Source organism: Peromyscus maniculatus, chromosome 2, assembly GCF_049852395.1.
Source record: "Peromyscus maniculatus bairdii isolate BWxNUB_F1_BW_parent chromosome 2, HU_Pman_BW_mat_3.1, whole genome shotgun sequence".
Classification (NCBI taxonomy): domain Eukaryota; kingdom Metazoa; phylum Chordata; class Mammalia; order Rodentia; family Cricetidae; genus Peromyscus; species Peromyscus maniculatus.
The window spans coordinates 104,385,495-104,405,982 of record NC_134853.1 but is presented as its reverse complement, the minus strand read 5'-3'; the positions used below and the strand labels follow the sequence as shown (position 1 = coordinate 104,405,982).

General features: G+C 43.4%; 1 protein-coding gene across 17 annotated transcripts in view; it reads right to left on the bottom strand.

Moving 5' to 3' along the window:
* The window catches only part of Ccdc171 (coiled-coil domain containing 171), a 342,210-nt gene extending 328,770 nt beyond the window's left edge, over positions 1-13,440 (bottom strand). For 5 of the 17 annotated variants that reach the window (XM_076564451.1, XM_076564455.1, XM_015994938.3 and 2 more), the window contains exons 1-2: positions 13,157-13,429; positions 1,110-1,252 (exon numbers count right to left, since the gene is read on the bottom strand). Coding sequence is in view for 4 of the 17 variants with exons in the window: in XM_015994938.3 (XP_015850424.2) it covers positions 1,110-1,156 (47 nt within the window). In the remaining 13 variants the exon portion in view is untranslated. Of the gene's footprint in view, positions 1-1,109; positions 1,253-13,156 lie in introns of all 17 variants that reach the window. The other 12 variants (XM_015994936.3, XM_076564450.1, XM_076564458.1 and 9 more) reach the window with 9 other exon arrangements.
* Positions 13,441-20,488: the final 7,048 nt, after the last annotated feature.

Here is a 20,488-nt window from a genome sequence, read left to right as displayed (position 1 = left end):
AGGGCACCATATCTCATTGTAGATGGTTGTGAGCCACCATGTGATTGCTGGGAATTGAACTCAGGACCTCTGGAAGAACAGCCAGTGCTCTTAACCTCTGAGCCATCTCTCCAGCCCTAAACATTAATTTTCTGTTTTGTTTTTTATTTAAGACAGGGTCTCACCATGCAGTCCTGGAAATCTGAAAATTGTTCTATATTCTAGACTGCCTGAACTCACAAAAACCTACCTACCTCTGAGTCCTGAGTGCTAAGAATACAGGCAACATACATCAGGCCAGGATAATTGTGATTAATGAAATTCTTTTCTTTTCTTTTCTTTTTGTTTTTTGTTTGTTTGTTTTTTGAGACAGGGTTTCTCTGTGCAGTTTTGGTGCCTGTCCTGGATCTTGCTCTGTAGCCCAGGCTGGCCTCAAACTCACGGAGATCTGCCTGGCTCTGCCTCCCAAGTGCTGGGATTAAAGGCATGCGCCACCACCGCCCGGCTTGAACTTATTTTCTTGAAAAATGCACTTAGAAAAAAAAATCACACCCTAAAATTGTTCACTGTTTATTGTAGACCCCATCCCTCAAAGGCAATGGAATAAATTAAGCATCTTACCAAGGACAGAAAGGAAAACGTGGCACAAAAAAGCAGACCATCAGTGAGACATGTCTTGTTGAATGCACTCAAAGACACGGAGGAAAAGCAGTCAGCAAGGGGACTAAACTAATGGAGCGCTCGGGCAGCCAGGTCAGAGACGGAGCAAGGACGCAGGGCAGAGCCACGGAGGTATGGCAAGCAGGTAATGGCCAGGCAAGCAGGTAATGGCCAGACAAACGTAACCAGACAGAAACATGGGGAGAAAACTGCAGTTATGGAGAATAAGCAGATCTCTAGTAAGAGGAGATAGTTCAGACACACAGACCTTAATGATCCAAGTTAACAAAGGAACACAGGGGTCCTGAGAGCCAATACTAAGAAGGTGCTGCTGCTCTGTTAGTCCCAAGAAACCTACTTCCTTCACCATCCCAGAAGAATCCTTGCAATTAGCTTCATCGCCCACTAATTCTCCCTGGTTCTTGCAATCAAAAGCATTTTCCAACTAAAGGAAGAGACTGGAGGCTTACCTTTGGGTATCCCCAGTGGTGGCATTACTTGAAGTGTTTAAACTCATGGTAAGTCTTCCAGTTTTTCACAATAGCCCACTGTTTCTTAATGATATACTTCTTTATGATGATGTCTGTGACTTACAGGTTAGATGGACTAAAGTCTGTTAACATAATAAACAATACAACAGCAATTTTATATTTGAATCCTGAGAAGGTGAGCTTTATTTTTATCTAGACCCTATTGGTTGATTTCTAAATTATTGTACAGAACACAGATCATTCTGAAAACCTATACTCTACAGCTGGGTGTGGTGCACACACCTGAAACCCAGCACCTGAGGGAAGCAGGGGGATCAACTCAATGTCATCCTCATCTTAGTAAGGTGGAGGCCAGCCTGGGATAAATGACATGCAGTCTCAAAAGAAAACAATGATAATAATGCTATAGGGCTTTTTATTTGAAAAACATTAGAAGTAAAAATAAAGGAGGGCATAATGTTTAAAAAAAAGTTTAAGAACACGGTAATGTTAACTTTTAATCTGCTTTAATTTCTTAAATAAAAATAAGAGTGACAAGTTATTCTTGCACTTGGAAAGAAATATATGTAGTACCAACCTTTGGGACACAGAATTCAGTTTAAATAAATGGGGTATTTTAACACAATGTTGTCAATGGAGATGCCAAAATACTCCCAAACAAAAGATCTCATAATAATCTGCTTAATTTCACACTTTTTATTCAAAGATTCAAAACAAATAAAACCATATCACATCACTGTGAAAACATTTCTTACCCATCTGTACGGGCAGTCTTCCTTCATAAATTAGTGTCATAATTTAACCATTTCCTCCAAAGAGGAAGCAGGAAAGAAAAGAGGGTTGTCGCTTACCCTGGCTGACCTCCTGGAACCCTCTTCTACAGGAGATATTCCAAATAACACAGAGCCAACCATGTAAATCAAGTTACTTTACCATAGCGCTAAAGTAACTGGGTAAACCCTCCAAACAGAGATAACGCTAATGCAGATATCAGTATCCCACAGATGCTTACAGCCCTTAAAATCCAATGTCCTCAGAAAGACTGAAGTTTAAACTTCAGAGACCTGAACAGGATCCAACCAGCACAAGTATATGGCCTTAGGCAAGACACTTAAGAGTTTGTGAACATCTTCCCTCTACCCAAGAAAGTTAACTATGGCAAGCTCCTTCCTTCTAAATCCTACACACAGCACACCCAGGACTCAGCTGCTATCAGTTTTTATTACTGGGTCATGGAACTTGGAAAAGCTTAATGATCCCCAATAAAAGGGAATAGCTGAGTAATTTGGTCTGCGAAAAGATGTAATAAAATAATTATTTAATGATATTGTGAGTGTACAAAGGTACCCAAGACGAAAACAAGAGGAGAGAAAGTGTCAACATGTTCTGCCTCTGCCCCATTAACCAAGCCCCAGAAGAAACCCTGAAAGGAAGCTATTCAACTAGAAGAAGTGCTGAGAAATAATGATTCCAACTAACAGTGACTCATGCGGCTGAAAGAATAATTCGGTCCAGGGAAAACAGGATGGAACTTTAGCCAAGTCCAGAAAAGAAAAATCGAATTTCTCCAGTGGCCTAAATAACGAAACGTAAGAAGGGGGGTGGTGGCAAACACTGCTATCCCTCCTCTGTTGGGCACCCACCGCGGCGTCCAGAACTACAGTCTGAATATCCAGAACTCTGCTCCCAACAACACTTCAGTGTTTCAAAGGACAAAAAGACGGCAGGGTAGCAACATCTTGAAGAAAGTAACAGAGTTAAAGGGCTAGATCCCAAGGCCTAAGTGCTTGCTGCAAGGTCACCGATGACTCAGAACGTGGGGCTGTTACCTTTGTTTCCATTTGTGGCTGCTTCCTTACCCTTGTTCCCATTACGGAAAGTTCCCTGGGAAGGAGAAGCTAAATGACTTGCCCAAGGCCAGTCAGTCACCCACTACTGGACGTGGGGAGGTGACGCTGCACTCAGCCACATCTCCTTGTGTGTATGCTTGTTTGGTTTTGGAGTGTGAGCCCCAAATTTTTTCATACTACCAAGATGTTCCCAAAGATCAGACCCCAAACAAGCCTCCTTCAGAACGTTTGGAAGAAGAGTTGGAATCTAGCAGAAACAGATGCTCTGTACTCCGAGTAATGCCAGGGATCACTGACACACAACCAAGGATTTTGTTTTCATTTGTTGTAATTTTATTATTTTATGCAAATGAGCATTTTTTGCCTGAGTGTATGCCCCACATGCATGGCTGGTGCAAGTGGAGGTCAGAAGAAGGCATGAGATTCACAGACAGCTATGAGCATCAAGTGGGTGCTGGGACTCGAACCTGGGTTCTCTGCAAGAGAAATGGTTTTTTCATTTCTGGGGGTGGGGATCAATACATACACATACAATCTCCACACACGTTTATATACATATATAGTCCAAAGGCATAAAAATATCTCTATTTTACCCTCTGGGGAAAGAGTTGTAGATGGACTAGAGATGCAAGACAGTGGTCAGGCACCAGCTTAACAAGCAGGGAGATCATGAATTTCATCCTCACCAGCACGCGCACACACACACACACAAATAACTTTAGTTTTTAATTTTTTATTTATTCATTTTTATGTGTATGAGTGTTTTGCTTGTATTGTATGTCTGTGCACCATATATGTGCCTATTCTCCTCAGAGGCCAGTAGAGGGAGTCAAATCCCCTGGAACCAGAGTTAGATATGGTTGTGAGCCACCATTTGGGTGCTGGGAATTGAACTCAAGTCCTCCAGAAGAGCATCCAATGCTTTTAGCCTCTAAGCCATCTCTCCAGCCCATAGAAATGTTTTAGATAATAACAACCATAAAAATGTTTAATTTTGTTTTATTTTTCTTTGTCTTGGGAAGCTAAATGGGAAAAGGAATAAATGATCAAATTTGTTGTTTGTTTAAGCAAAAACAAATAGAAAAAATCATTTTTTCTGTGCATTTAGGCACCTAATGTCTTCAAATCTAAAGTCTTCTAGACGTGGGCTTGTATAGAGCCGCACAGAGAGTTCCTTCAACCCCAGACCAGATGATTCAGACAGATGATGTGGTAAGTATATGGTCCCCATATCTTCAACCCCAGTGGTACTTTCTTACGTAATATTCTGCACCTGACAAAGAACAACCTGGGACCTGCTTCTGTGGCAAAGGTGGCAGGATGGCACTGCTGTAAGATTGCTGGGGTGGTAGCAGAGCTCACTGGCACAGCATTTGCACAAAACGGCAGAACCCTATCTTCAAATCCCAGCACGCAAAAAAACAAACAAACAAAAAAAAAAAAAAACAACTTAACACCTTTCTTTTTAAATTTTGTTTTATGTACATTGGTGAGAGGGTGTCAGATCCCCTGGAACTGGAGTTACAGACAGCTATGAGCTGCCATCTGGGTGCTGGGAATTGAACCCACGACCTCTGGAAGAACAGCCAGCACTCTTAACTGCTGAGCCATCTCTCCAGCCACCCAAAGCTTACCACCTTTAAAAAAGCAAATTGCCATGCTATGAACTACCTAAAGGCAGGGCCACAGGGAAGTGCAAGCAGTCTCATGGCCTCCACTCAACAGCTAGTATACAACTAGATCCCTCCAGCATACGGTTCACAAGAAATAAATTCTGTCAGGGACCTGAGTAGGGGGGCAGATTCCACCCAGTCTGCCTAGAGGTGAAAATACAGCCCAGTAAGCACCTTGTAAGTCCCCAGCAGGGGGCCCAGCTCCACTGCATCAGGACTAGTAAACCATAAGACAGTGATAACAAGGAGTGCTGCTGGCCAGCTGTGGTGGGAGACACCTGTAATCCTCACCTGGAGGCTAAGGGAGGATGTTCTCAAATTCTAGACTAGCTTGAGCTACTTAACAAAATGTGGCCTCAAAAGAAGCCAGGAAGCCGGGCGGTGGTGGCGCACGCCTTTAATCCCAGCACTCGGGAGGCAGAGCCAGGCGGATCTCTGTGAGTTCGAGGCCAGCCTGGGCTACCAAGTGAGTTCCAGGAAAGGCGCAAAGCTACACAAGAGAAACCCTGTCTCAAAAAAAAAAAAAAAAAAAAAATTGAAAAAAAGCCAGGAAATTAATAAAGCAATGTTCAAAGTGTGCATAGTTTTAAAACGCTGACTTTGCAGTAACTTGTTATACAACAATATAAAACTAATATTGGTAGTTTGAAAGTGCTCATAGAAGGGTAAAAGTTTTAAAGCTGAACAGCAAAAGACAAGAGTATAATAGAAAAATGGATTCTCAAACCACCTCTGGCTACAAGCATCTTGAATTAAGGCTCTTGGCCTGTTTTTCATTGGTTTTTGTTGTTTTTGTTTTCAGTTTAGTTGGTTGATTGATTTTGTTTTTTGAGATAGGATCTCACTGGGTAGCCCTAGCTGGTCTAGAACTCAATTCATAGACCATGCTGGCCTCAAATTCAGAAATCTGCCTGCCTCTGCCTCCTGAGTGCCAGGATTAAAAACAAAAACCACCACACCTAGCTGGTTGGTTGTGTTTTCTTTGTTGTGGTTGGTTGGTTGGTTGGTTGGTTGGTTTGTTTTGAGACAAAGTCTCATTAAGCTCAGGTTGGCCTTGAATTTACTATACAGTGGAGACTAGCCTTCAACTCCTGATCTTCCTGCCTCCACCTTCCAAGTGCTGGGACTACAGGTGTGAGTCATCATGCTTGGCTTCTTTGTTTTTCTATGACATAATCTCCTTATTAATAAGGGAGTCTGTAAAATAAAGGCAACTAGTTAGAGAATCGAATCAATCATGGACAACACTTAGCAAAACACCATTAGCCGCAAAATCCACAGAGAAGCAGTGGGAGTCTTTAGAGAACACAGGGAAAAGGACATCTGACAGAGCCTGGGGAGAAAGCAGATACTTATTACAGGTCAACTGGAGGGCAGTGGATCAAAGAGGGAGAGCTCTGCCCATTCTAACAGTTTCATGAAACATATGAAATACACATGGTAAAACAGTTATGAAGAGCTGCTTCAGCATGAGGAACCCCCCAAAATCGGTCCTGTTAAGGTCCTTCCTGGACTGAAGAGAAACTTCTTTGGCTGGAATCTAAGAGAGAGAAAGTGGGGTGGGGGGACGGCCCAACAAAACTGGAGGAGGAAACAAAGTCAGAAAGATCTCCAAAAGCAAGCCCCCATAGCATTAATATACAGAAAGAAACAACTTCATGAAGTTAGAGCTTACCTGAGCCTTGCCTCACTCTCAAGGTGTTAAGTCTATCTCCCATAAAAATAAGCAAAAGAAAGGGGGTGTGGTCCCCGAGTAAAGTAAAAAACAATATCTATATAAATGAAAAGTATGAAAGATATCAAGACTAATGAAAATATAACTGCTCCAAAATAACTCAAAAACATCAGGAAAAGGCACAGACAAGAAAGAGGCAGGAATGTGGTGGAGCACACCTTTAATCCCAGCACTCATGAGACAGGCAGGCAGAAGCAAGCGGATCTCTGAGTACAGTCTTCAGAGAGCCTTCCAGGACAGCCAGGCTACACAGAGAAATCTTGTCTCGGGAGTAGGAGAAAGAGAGAAAGAGAGAAACTCTCAAAAGTGCCAGATGTGGAGGCAGAGACAGGCGGGTTTCTGGGGATCTCTGTTGTGAGTTCTAAGCCATCCTGCTCTACCCAGCAAGTTCCTGGCCAGGCAGCGATACACAGTGAGACCCTGTCAAGAAAGACAAAAAAGGAAAGAATGAAAGAAGGGATGGAGGGAGGGGGAATAGAAATAAAGACTCAAAAACGAGATAAGGCTGAGCATGGTGGCATTAAGCCCAGCACCTGAAAGGCAGAGACAGATGGATCTCTGTGAATTTTAGGACAGCCTGGTCTACACAGTAAGTTTCAGGCCACACAGGGCTACATATAAATGGTGCAGTGACAAGAATCAGAAAGAGGGACTGGAGAGATGGCCCAGAGGTTAAGAGCACTGACTGCTCTTCCAGAGGTCCTGAGTTCAATGCGCAGCAACCACATTTGGTTCACAACCATCTGTAATGAGATCTGGCAACCTCTTCTGGCCTGCAGGCATTCATCAAGACAGAACACTATATACATAATAAGTAAATAAATCTTTTTTAAAAATCAGAAAGAATTAGAAATAAAAGAAAAACTCACTTAAGTCATGAAGATTAAACTGGAGGGAACATAAAGCTAACAGGACAAAAATGTCCCCAAAGAGAAATAAAAACAGGAAAACCAGTGACGGAGACATGGCTCAGTGGCTAAGAACACACATTGCTCTTGCAGAGGACACAAGGTAGGTAGCTCACAACTACCTGTCACTCCAGCTCCAATGCCTCTGACCTACCCTTGCGGGAACATGCCCTCACATACATGTACTTACACACAGATACACATGCATACACATTATTTAAAATAATAAATATATATCTTGAGAAAAATATTAAAATTTTATATATATACACACATATATATATATACTAACACACAATAATACTAAAAAGTGAAATTAGATTTTTTTAAAGAGGAGGCTAGAGAGATGGTTCATCCATTAAGAAGTACTGGTTACTTCCAGAGAACCCAGTTCAATTCCCAGCACCCACATGGCAGTTTACAACTATCCACATAATTCCAGTTGAGAAAATCTAAGCCCTCTTCTGTCCTCTGAGGGTACTGCATTGCATGCACATAGTGTACGAACATACATGCAGGCAAAATACCCATGGGTATGAAAAAAAGAAGGAAGGAAGGAAGGAAGGGAGGGAGGGAGGGAGGGAGGGAGGGAGGGAGGGAAGGAAGGAAGGAAGGAAGGGTCAATTCGGGATAACATGAAAGAAGGAAAGAGAGAGAAAGAGAGAGAGATCATAGACAGACAGACAGACAGGGGCTGGGTGGTGATGGCACATGCCTTTAACCCCAGCAGTCAGGAGGTAGAGGCAGGTGGAACTCCAAGTTAAGAGGCCAGCCTGGTCTACAGAGTGAGTTCCAGGACAGCTAGGGTTACAGAGGAAAAAAAAAAAAGGTAGATAGGTAGGTAGGCAGGTAGGTAGATAGATCAATTATCTGGGAATAACACAAATCCCTGAACAACAACAACAACAAAAAATCTAAATTGAATTACCAGTACCACAAAAAAGAAAGACAAGGTAACAACAAAAGAAACTGTACTTTAACAAAACTTTCCTTAAAGAAGAAAAAAACTTAGCCAGGCATAGTGGCACATGCCTTTAATCTCAGCACTCAGGAGGCAGAGGCAGGTGGATCTCTGTGAGTTCCAGACCAGCCTGGTCTACAAAGTGAGTTCTGGGACAGCCAAGGCTATTATTACACAGAGAAACCCTGTCTCAATAAAACTGAAAAGAAAAGAGAAAGAAAAAAATTGTATTCCACATTTTGCAAAAGCACAGTGGTACTTAAGAATATCAACCAGTCTGTTACACAGAGAAACCATGGGGACGGGAGGGACTATCAACCCAGCCTTTCCCACCCGCTGGCCATCTTGGTGGCTGCTCTTGGTTGGAAACTGGCCCGAACCTAAGGCAGGAAGATGGTGCTTCAAGAAGATGAAAACGTCTCTGGAGTCCATCAAGTCTAGGCTCCAACTTGGTATGAAGAGTGGAAAGCACCAGGTGTGGTGGTGGTGGTGGTGGTGGCGGTGGTGGTGGTGGTGGTGGTGGCGGTGGTGGTGGCGGCGGCGGTGGCGGCGGCGGCACACACCTTTAATCCCAGCACTCAGAAGTCAGAGACAGGAGGGATCTCTGTGAGTTCGAGGTCAGCTTGGTCTAGAAAGCCAGTTCCAGGACAGCCAAAGCTACACAGAGAAACCCTGTCTCAAAAAAAAAAAAAAAAAAAAAAAAAAAAAAAAAAAAAAAGAAAGGAAGGAAGGAAGGAAAAGAAAGAGAGAGAGAGAGAGAGAGAGAGAGAGAGAGAGAGAGAAAGAAAAGAAAGAAAGAAAGAAAGAAAGAAAGAAAGAAAGAAAGAAAGAAAGAAAGAAAGAAAGAAAGAAAGAAAGAAAGAAAGAAAGAATAGTAGACAGAAACATGCTAGGGAACAAACGGATCGACAACGACAGGGCAAAGGGAAATTAACATCCTCGCCAACCCCCAGCTTTGAGGAAATCTGAAATAGAATATTATGCTATAGTGGCCAAAACTGGTGCCACCAAGTACAGTGGCAATAATATTGGATTTGGGCACAGAGTAGGCACACTGTCTGTCAGTGGGGCAGGAGGTCCTAACACCATTAGAAGCAACTGAAACAGACCAGTGGAAAGTAAAGTTCATTTTCTTTAATAAAAGTCCCTAGAGCTTAGACGAGATCAATTCAACTGGGTGGTGGTGGTTCATGACTTTAATCCCAGCACTTGGGAGGCAGAGGTGGGTAGATCTCTGTGAGTTCAGACCAGCCTGGTCTACAAATGAGTTCCGGGACAGCCAAGGCTATACGGAGAAGCACTGTCTCAAAACAACAACAAAAAACCACCTATAAACAAAAACTTGCACAAGAAAAGTCACAACATTATATTTCATATCCACAACAAAGTGGAAATATTAGATGCCCATCTTCTAACCAATAACTAAATAAATATATATTATTATATGTAGTTTACTGTGTTGTGGCTGGCAGTCAGGACAAATCTCTCCCACTCATGTCCCCCAAGTAAACACACAGAGGCTTATATTAATTATAACTGCTTGGCCATTAATTCAGGCTTATTACTGAATAGCTCTTACATCTTAAATTAACCCATTTCTATAAATCCATACTTTGCCATGTGGCTTGTGGCTTACCAGTACTTTTACATCTTGCTTCCTCTGTGTCTGGCTGGCGACTCCTGACTCAGCCTTCCTCTTTCCAGAACTCTCCTTCTCTGCTTATCCTGCCTATACTTTCTGCCTGGCTATTGGCCAATCAGCATTTTATTTATCAACCAATCAAGCAATACACATTCACAGCATACAGAACAACATCCCACAGCAATTCAACAATTGAACAGAAATTAATATATAAAAAATATGCTAAGTGAAAAGGCCAGGCACAAAAAGGTGAGATAGGTTTTTTTTGGTTTCTTGTTTGTTTGTTTGTTTGTTTATTGGGGGGGTTGAGACAGGGTTTCTCTGTGTAGCTTTGGAGCCTGTCCTGGAACTTGCTCTGTAGACCAAGCTGGCCTCAACTCACAGAGATCTGCGCCTCCCAAGTGCTGAGATTAAAGGTGTGCACCACCACCACCACCACCACCACCACCACCACCACCACCACCACCACCACCACCCAGATGGTGAGATAGTTTTGATCTCATTATTCTGAAATGTTTAGAAGAAGCAACTCCACAGGAAGTAGGGTTGTTGTGGGGCAGAAAGACAGGGAATTTTAGCTGACTGTCAATAGATTTATTTTTGATGATACCAGAATTGTTCTCGAGTTAAACAGTGGTAACAGTTAGACTACATATGGAATACACTAAAACCACTGAACTGCACAATTTAAAATGGTAAAGTTTGTGTTACGCAAATTATATCTCAATTTTTTTTTTTTTTTTTTTTTTTTTTTGGTTTTCCGAGACAGGGTTTCACTGTGTAGCTTTGCGCCTTTCCTGGGACTCATTTGGTAGTCCAGGCTGGCCTCGAATTCACAGAGATCCGCCTGCCTCTGCCTCCCGAGTGCTGGGATTAAAGGCGTGTGCCACCACCGCCCGGCCTATATCTCAATTTTTAAAGACATCAACGTGGGGCAGGAGGTGGGGTAGTACCTCAGTCATAGGACACATGCTTAACAAGCATGAGACCAGGTTCAACCTCCAGCACAAGAACAATAAATAAACTCATCATTTTTTTTTTAAATCTAAAATAAAGTCTCTTCTAACAAACTAACAAGAAGTCACAGTATTCTCCACACAAAGGACTCTAACTTGCAGCATATTCTCAACCCAGACAGTACCTTCACAGGCTTTGGCTAGAACTAGGCCATCCCAAAGCACTGGTAGACAAAGGCAAGATTTTGATCAATGGACCTTACATGATACCATACAAATACATCACTCTTTTCTTGTTTGTAGATTTGAACTACTCTAGCTATTCCTGCTAAAAGATATAACTGAGTGTTATATATACTGTAGAATAAGAATTTTTAAAAATAAATAATATGGCATAGGAATACATACATTATATATAATTATATATCTATACATGTATAGATACATAATTCTTCAGTAAGAATTTGTTTTGAAATAGGTAAGTGAGCAGCCAAGGGATCAACTATCTGGCCATCCTAAAAGGAAGAAGATTCTACTCTAGATGTTAAGAACCATTTTTGGCACAAGTTTTCCTACCAACATCTAAATCCTTCACTTGTGTCTCCACAATGTATTCACCTCTCAACCAGTCTGCATAGATCAGAGGAAAGAGTGGGTGGGCCAAGAGCCAGGAGCTAGCCTCGAACACTTCCTGCGTGCCACATACACAGCTGAGCACACTTGATCTCACTCTCCCGATCATCTTCAGGCTATCTGTACATTTCACAAGTGAGAGAACTGAGTTGCCCAGAGGTTGAGTGATTTGTACAAAGATAATCACCAGAAGAATTAAACTTCAAACTCACATCTAGATGACTTCTAATGATGCTATACAAAGTAAACAGCCTCACAGCCTCCACGTTGTATTTGTCTAGAAAAGCCTATGCCTCCCTGAGCACACTCTAATTTCTCCTCCCTCCATCTCCAAACTGATGCTGCACACTAACTCATCCACAACCACCAGGTTTCATCAACTGCACGCCAGCCCCTTTCTGCTCTTGCTTAAAGCTAAAAGGAACTTACAACCTGTGTTCATGACACTATTCCACTGCCTTCCTAGTTGGGGAGTCTTACCAAATATTTTTTTTCCTTGACCCAACAATTTGTTCTCAAGTCATTCAGTCTTTTTCAAGTCAAGAGGAAATGGTTTATATTCCCTAATACTAAATCTGTATTATTTTTTTTCCTCTATGCAGTTCTGTGTCCATTAGTCAGGACACCTGTATAGGGAGTGTCCGCAGTTACTTTTCACTTGGTAAGGGAGCATTTAAGAGCTGGAGTGCAGCTCAGTAGCAGAACATTTCATGACTATAATTCTTGTTCTGTCTCAACCACCTTCCACCCCGCACCTGTAAAAAGTAGAGGACTAAAGGAGATATGTGAGTCTTTCCATAAAACAAGACTAAGACAAAAGGACTGAAACAAAAATGTAATAGAACCTTCGAGACTAAGCCCTTCTGCTTATCCGACATAAAGAACCTAAGGTCCCAAGAGGTTAGGTGATTTAACCCAGTGAATAAACGGCTGAGCCAGGATTAATGCAGAAAGCTCCCGTCTCCCACAACTGCTCTCACTTTTCCTAGTATCAGGTTGCACTGGCTTCATTCCTCTGCCTTTCACTGGAGAGCATGTTCATTCTGTTTGGTCGTTACTAAGCACTGTTAAATGCAGATAACAAAAAACGGTAACTTCTCTTTTCCACTCTTAGAAGTGTAAAACATCGATGTGTAAAGCCTTAGAGAGTGTTTGATATCGACTCTAATAAGTTACGTATTTGCCTGAGATGAATATCGTAAAGGATTAAACATTCAAAACAGTCACTGCTACACAAATTTCAGCTTTAAAAAACTCACAGCTGACTTTTCTTAGCGTCCCGGTGGGTAGGCAGAAGTTGCAGAAAGCAATCTGACCCAACTCATTGTGTTGCTTATCAAAGTTTGTAGAGTGACTAAAGTGTGGCTAGCATGTAAATGAAATGGAGGTAAAACACGAAAAAAAAGTTGTGATCCTCGGGTATTGATCCCAAGGAGCTCCGAGGACTCTGGTCCCCATCGGTCCTCCAGGGTGCGTGGAGGACGCCCATCGGCCTCCAGAGGCGGGCGGAGAGCGTCGGCGACCGAGCTGGAGGCGTCGGCGACCCAGCTGGAGGCGTGTCCGCACCGGCGAGCAGCCCCAAGCCAGGTCCTCTCTGCAAGCCCCGTCTCCTCTCAGCACCTCCCGGCCCCGGGCACTCATCTCCATGCACCCACAGCCCGCGGTTACCTCGGGCTCGAGTGGTCCAGCCTGCACACCCACGACCCCCGGGCAGCTAGCTTCAGGTCTGGGGTGGAAGGCCAGGTAGGCAGCCCTCGGGAGAAGGAGTGACAACGGAGGAAAGCCGGTGGACTCTAGGACCAGGATGGAGAAAGTCGGCGAGGTGAAGTTTACAACGGCCACTTCCGGGGGCTTGGGAACACGCGACTGGGCTCCGGGCGGCCGCGGCTTTCTCCGCCTCCCAGGCCCCGCCCCGGCAGGCCCGCCCCGCGTCTCCGCGTCCCCAGCGTCCCGCCGCCCGAGCGGCGGCTCCAGGATACGCACTCGAGAGAACGCGGGCTCGCGCGGGAGGGGCGCCGCGGGCTCGCGCGGGAGGGGCGCCGCGGGCTCGCGCGGCAGGGGCCCGGCCCGCGAAGGCGCGCGCGCGCGCTCCCGCGCTAGGCGGACAAGGCTGCGCGTGCGCCAGGGGTGGGGTGCGCGTGCGCAGACCACCCCAGTGCCTCGGGTGCGCGTCTCGCCCAGTGCGCGCTCCTGCTCCCGAGTTTTCTGTACCTCGTCCATGTCTCTGGACGCCCAGAACCTGCAGAAATGCACATTTTCAGCTTCTAATCCCTTTTCCCCTGCCTACCAAAGGGTAACCACTCGATCCTGCTCTGTAAAATGGCTTCCGAGCTGGCTTTCAGGGCCTGGGGACCCCCTGGGACCGCGAGGCATGCCAGGGTCCCCTGGGAGAGAGTCTGCCCAGGCTTCAGCACAGGTGGCGGGCTCTGCCCAGTGCCCTCCGCTTGCACAAAGTCTGTCTTTGCCTCCCATCCTCTTTGATCTCGGCTTGAGTGGGAAGAACGCAGGTCTGATGCTGTTGAGCGTCTTCGATTATAAATATTACAGAGCCGGGTTCATTGGCAAGTAAGGCCTTGGAGCCTTGGCGTGTGCTCCATCTCCGCTAGATATCGGCCCCTCCCCCTCCTCTCCCACAATTTATAAAGAGCTTTGGTTCTCCCTGTAGCCGCTTCAGGGGATTGGAAAAGCAAATCCTCTTTTGTTCCTTGGCTTTTTGAAAGCCTGTTCCCCAAAGAACAATGCAAATTGGCGGGATTTTGATGAAAGGTTTTTATCCTTACCACCACTACCTTCTTCCACAAGTGTTCATACAAAACGAACCTTTTATGCTAAACTTGTCCCGGGTTGGTTGTAATCAGCCTGAACCAGGTGTTGGGGTCGTCCTCGCCTGCTCTCGTTCTGAAAAGCCAACAGTCCGAAGAGCATCTAGATTAAATGATTCTGGCGCTGCTGAGAAACTTTAATTGGTTTGAGGTCAATCATTTAGTTTTTAGAAAGTCTTCCTTGCTTCTGAATACTTTAGCCAGAAGAGATAACTGCTTCAAAAAAAGAGCTGAAGGAAACAAACACAAATAGCCCACTCAGGAATCAAATGAAGAATTATGATCAATTATATTAGAGCTTTAAAAAATTATGTGTGATTTAGTGTTATTATTTGAAAGGTTTTTGTTGGGGGGTGATTTTTTTTTTTTTTTGTTCTGTCCTGTTTTCTTGGTTTTTGTTTGGAGTGTTTGAATTCCCTATGTAGCCCAATCAGGCCCCAAATTCTGGATCCCCCTGCCTAATACTCCAGAGCAGTGGGGTTACAAAATGTGGGCCATACATCAGTTCGCCGTGTCTTAGTAACATCACAGAAAGGAGTATTACATTGCAAGAATAACTGTTAAATGTATTACACGGTACACTGTTTAAAGAAAAATTGCGTGGCATGAAGCCTTACAAACTTAATTTACTTCGTTTTTAGCATTTATAGAATAGAGTGCGTGTCCCCAACACAGAGCTAGGTGATAGAAACACAGGGTATAAAGTACAAGTGCAATGGGAATCAGAGAAAGGAACTGTGAAAACCGACCTTGAGCACATGGGAGCAATTTATGGAGAATTTAAAGTCTAGTGTAGGAAGGTTAAAAAGTTCACCAAAGCAACAGCAAATTTGAACAGAAAAAAGTAGACTTTTGAAAAGGTAGATGCTTTGTGTGCAGGGGAGAAAAAAAAAGATCTGCTAGAGAAATATCCTCAATTCGGATCACGGAGAGCCTTTCAGGTCATATTAGTAACAGAGCTAATGAAAATTATAGTAATTACATAATGACTCTGATCAGCTCCGACTCCTTAGAGAGTTTCTGTTTTTCTCTGGTAGTTAGTTACGGGTCCGTTTTCTGTTGTCACTTGTTTGGTTAAAGGCTGTCTATAATGAGACGCTCTCCAACCCACTCCCCTGATGTCTTCGCCTGTCACTTCATCCCCTTCTCCTCTTTTCTGCCAATCCTTCTGAGAGACAATTAGAGTCACTCCCAGGACTGTCTCGGAGCAGCTTACCACCTCAGTAATGACCTCATTACCAAACCCCAGACCCCTTGGCTTTGCTGAGCTTCCTCAGATTTCTCTCCAGCTTACGAGAAGATATACTCAGCTCTCAGCTCTCAACCCTCACCATTTCACTGCTGGTAAAGTCTGCCCTCAGCCTTCACTTGGTACCTGGTAAGCGTATTCAGTCCTGCAGAAGTGAACCCTAGGGACTGACTGGAGTTTGATTAGTTATATCTGAGTTTGAATTTTTAATTCCTCTTCGGCAGTTCTGCTGCAGGGTCCGGTTTAGTGGTGGTCGTTAGGTTTGTTTCCTTTCTTTTGTAGGCGGGGTCTCACTGCACAGCCCATGATGACTGGATGACCATCCTGTCTAAGTCTCCTAACTGTTGCAATTACTGACTTGTGCCATGATGCCAGTCTTGGCTGACAGCAGTGACATCAAAGTATCTAAAAGTTAACTTTCCCAGTTTATCAGGAGTTGCCCAAACTATTCTTCTGCCTGTTCATAAAGTTTAAACTCTCAGGCAAAAAGCATATATATCTTGGTTTGATTTGTTTTGTTTTTCTTTGTCTTCAAGATCTCAATTCCTACACCCGAGAATTCTGCCTTCTCTCTGCCTTCTCTCTCTTTCTTCCTGTGCCTGGTCCTGAACACTGACTTGTGCCTGCTCCCTGTGTCTTCCCACCCAGACACTTGTAATCAGTTTCCCATTCCCTTCTCCTGTGCACTTAGCGATTAACATGGAGGGCATTTTAAAACTGACAGCTCTAAGAGGAAAGGATCAAAGAACAATCAAAAGGAGGCCTAGAGGCACATGTGTGTCCGTGTGGCACAGGGGAGCAGTACAGCAGGCTGTACATGGGTGAGCCTCAGGCTGAGCTCCGGCTGGCGTGCCTCCCCTTGACCCCTCCATAACCTCCCCCTGAAGGCTCAAGCACCTGGTGCTTCATTATTGCGGTGTTTGGTATCAAGTCGTGGAACTGAAAAGCCTTGGTTAATTGTCGCTCTCGGTGGCTCCGGCCCTTTGTTCCCTCCATATGCTGGAACAGAACCCTTTCTGAAGCATACATAGCTCTGACTATGTTGTTGTCTTGATTAATTCTAGTGTCGCCACATTGCTTACAGGATAAAACTCAAACTTCTCCGGCGTCAGTCCAAAGACACTGAGCAGCTTCCTGCTCCCTCTCCAGCACTGCTTCCTCCTGAATACAACAAATCTTTCTCATTCTTACTGGTAATAGAAGACATACAACTGGCGATAACTGTGATAAAATGTATGCATAAGCTTATAAGAAGTCTCAAAATACATGGTTTATTACAAAAGTTTTAAATGCAGATAACATTATAAAGCATATACTATGTACCAAGTTCTATGCTAAGTAGCTTCACATTTATTCCAATTTTCTTTCTTTCTTTCTTCCTTCCTTTCTTTCTTTCTTTCTTTTTCTTTCTTTTCTTGGACAAGATCTCTCTACATAGCTCTGGCTCTCCTAGAACTCATGCTGTAGACCAGACTGGCCTGGAACTTACAAAGATCCATCACCAGCCTTTGCCTCCTGAGTACTGGGTTAAAGACTTGTGTCACCATGCCTAGCATATTCCAATTTTTCAACAGCACTGTGGTGGCTTAAATGAGAAATGTCCCCTATAGGCTTCCATATTTGAATACCTGGTTCCCAGTTGATGGCACCGTTTGGGGATTCTTAGGAGGTGAGGTGTTGTAGAATATTATTTTAAGAAGTGTTATATTTGTTTATGCTGTGGAACATTTGTTTAATGATTCAAGGATGTGTTGCATTCTTTTATGTTGCATTTGTTTAACTCTGTGAAGCTGTGTTACTATGCCTGTCTAAAACACCTGATGGTCTAATGAAGAGTTGAATGGCCAATAGTAAGGCAGAAGAAAGGATAGGCAGGGCTGGCAGGCAGAGAGAATAAACAGAAGGAGAAATCTCTGGGGGAGAAGAAGAAAGAGGAAGAGAACAAAGAAAGGAGGACGCTAGGGACCAACCACCCAGCCACACAGCCAGCCACGGAGTAAGAACGAAGTAAGATACACAGAAATAAGAAAAGGAAAAAGCCCAGAGGCAAAAGGTAGACAGGATAGTTTAAGTTAAGAAAAGCTGACAAGAAACAAGCCAAGCTAAGGTCAGGCATTTATAAGTGATAATAAGGCTCCGTGTGTGATTTATTTGGGAGCGGGTGGCAGGCCCCCAAAAGAGCAATAACAGCCAGCAATAGTGAAGCCTTGGAGGAAGTACTCCAACCTCATTTACCCCCAGTTTGCTTTGTGCTTGCAGTGAAGGTGGTGAACTCTCAGCTTCCGGCTCCTTCCACCATGCCTACCACTTGTTACCACGCTTCCCAACCCATGATGGACTTTTATCCCTCTGGAAACGTATGCCAAACTCCTTCCATAAGCTTCCTTTAGTCGGGTATTTTATCACAGCAATGGAGAAGCAGCTACAAGTGCAAATATCTTTACTGTTTGCTTTGATAATAGCTAGTGGTTTTTAAAATGGGAATAATTACAGAAAACCAAGTCTCTCCAATATCCCCAAATATACAAAGAAATAGTAAAACTCAGTAATAAGGAAGTTTGAAGAAAAAGGTTTTAAAATGGAGCAAAGTGGGCTGGAGGTAGTGCTCAGTGGATAAGACCACAGGCTGCTCTTGCAGAGGACCTGGGATTCGGTTTCTAGCATTCAAATGATGGCTCAAAAACATCTGTAACTCCAGATCCAAAGAATGCGACACCCTCTTATGGCCTCCACACACATGTGATATAAATATCTAAAAGTGTGACAAATATATAAAAATATGTTATGTAACAAAGGTTTTAATGGTACTTAAGAAGGTATACGGAAATAATTATATAAAAAGACAGTCTACATCATGTGTCAGATGAGAAAGAAATCACCACACACCTGCTAGGATGACAAAAATCCAGAACACTACCAACCCAGTGCTTGGGAGGCAGAGGCAGATGGATCTCTATGAGTTCAAGGCCAGCCTGGTCTACATAGCGAGTTCCAAGACAGCCAAGGCTACATAGTAAGACCCTGTCTCAAAAAAGAAAGAAAACAAAGAAAAGAAAGGGAAATGAAGTCTCTCTCCTGGTAGGAAACAGGATATAGTACAGCCACTTTGAAAGACAGTTTATCCATTTTATTTTATTTTGTTTGTTTTTAAAACTAAACATACACTTATTATGTAATCCAGCAATCATGTGCTTTGGAAAACGTATTCACACAGACTCCAGCACACGAATGTTCCTAGCAGCTTCCTTCAAAATTGCTAAAACTTGGAAGCAAGTAATATACCCTTCGCTGGGTGAATGGATAGATACACTGGTGGTATTCAAATAAAAAGAAAAGAAAGTGGGCTGGAGAGATGGCTCAGAGGTTAAGAACATTGGCTGCTCTTTTGGAGGTCCTGAGTTCAATTCCCAGCACCCATATGGTGGCTCACAACCATCTGTAATGAGATCTGATGCTCTCTTCTAAAAAATAAATAAATAAACCTTTAAAAAAAAAAAAAAAAAAAAAGGAAAGAGCAAGGCATGGGCCTCTTGTCCCAGCACTCCAGAGGTTACAGTAGAAAGATGGCAAGTTGAAGGTCAGCCTGGGCTACAAAATGAGTTTCAATCTAGCCTTGGATTTATGTTAAGAGCATATCTCAAAGAGAGAGAGAGAAAGAGAGATGGAGGAAACTTACCCTACAGGAAACTGCCTTACTGTGATTACAAATACACTGCTGCTATTTCCTGCTAGGAGCCCAGTCCCAGTTATTTCTCGGACTTTCAGGGCCTTGCCTAGTATTACTCACCTTCTAGCGCTAAAACCTTAGGAGTCCATGACTCTAATTCTCCATTTTGAGACAGTGAAGTTGATAGGCTTTGTTATTGCAGCAAAAATAAGACACTTAAATGTGCTCGATCAACCATTTCCGGGATGAGAATTCGGCATATTGTAATTACTCACCCATACCAGATTGCCTTCCAGGAGGAGGGCACCGCTATGGATCTTTTGAGAGTGACTATTTCCTGCCACGTTAGCCAGCACTAGATGTTTTATGGTATTTAAAACTACAATTTAATAGACAAAAAGTGATATATATCATTTTATAATTTTCTTTTAATTTACATTTATGTGAGGATTAATGGAGTTGAATGCATCTAAAAATGTCACATTTATATAACTGGAAGTATGAGTCATCATTATTACTAGGAAAAATTAGAAACCTTACTGTGCCTGAGAACTTAATTTCTAACCTTAAAAATAATTACAGCCAGGCATCGTGTACATTGCCTTTAATCTCAGAACTTGGGAGGCAGAGGTAAGTGGATCTTTGTAAGTTTGAGGCCACCCTGGTCTACATAGTGAGTTCCAGGACAGCCAGGACTTTACACAGAGATACTGTCTCAAAAACAAAACAAAAGGAAAGAAAGAATAATTATAATACAGTGCTCTTCTAGCCAATCCTATCTTGGTAAGGAAGTGTCCTTTAAGTAAATATATTGTTAATTGTTGGACCTATTTATTATTATTATTCTTTGCAGTCCTATAGAAAGCACAAACTGACAGCAAAAAGAAAAAAGTGAAGGCTGAGGAGGAGGTTTGGAAGAGAGCTCAGTCAATAAAGTGCTTGCCATACGAACGTGAGGCCCGGATTCAGTGTCTAACACCCAGGTGCAGCGGGTGGCACAGGTGTGCAGTCTCAGCCCTGGGGAAGCAGAGTCAGCATCCCTGACTAATCCAGTCGGCAGGCCACAGATCACAGAGACCTTGCCTCAAGAAAACAAGTTGGAAGACTCCTGAGAAATGAATGCTGATGTTGACCTCAGGCACATGCACTCATGTGTGTACACACACACATACACACACACACACACACACACACACACAGACATACTGTAGGGGCTGGAAAGATGGCTCAGTGGTTAAGAGCACTTTCATTCTTGCACTTTT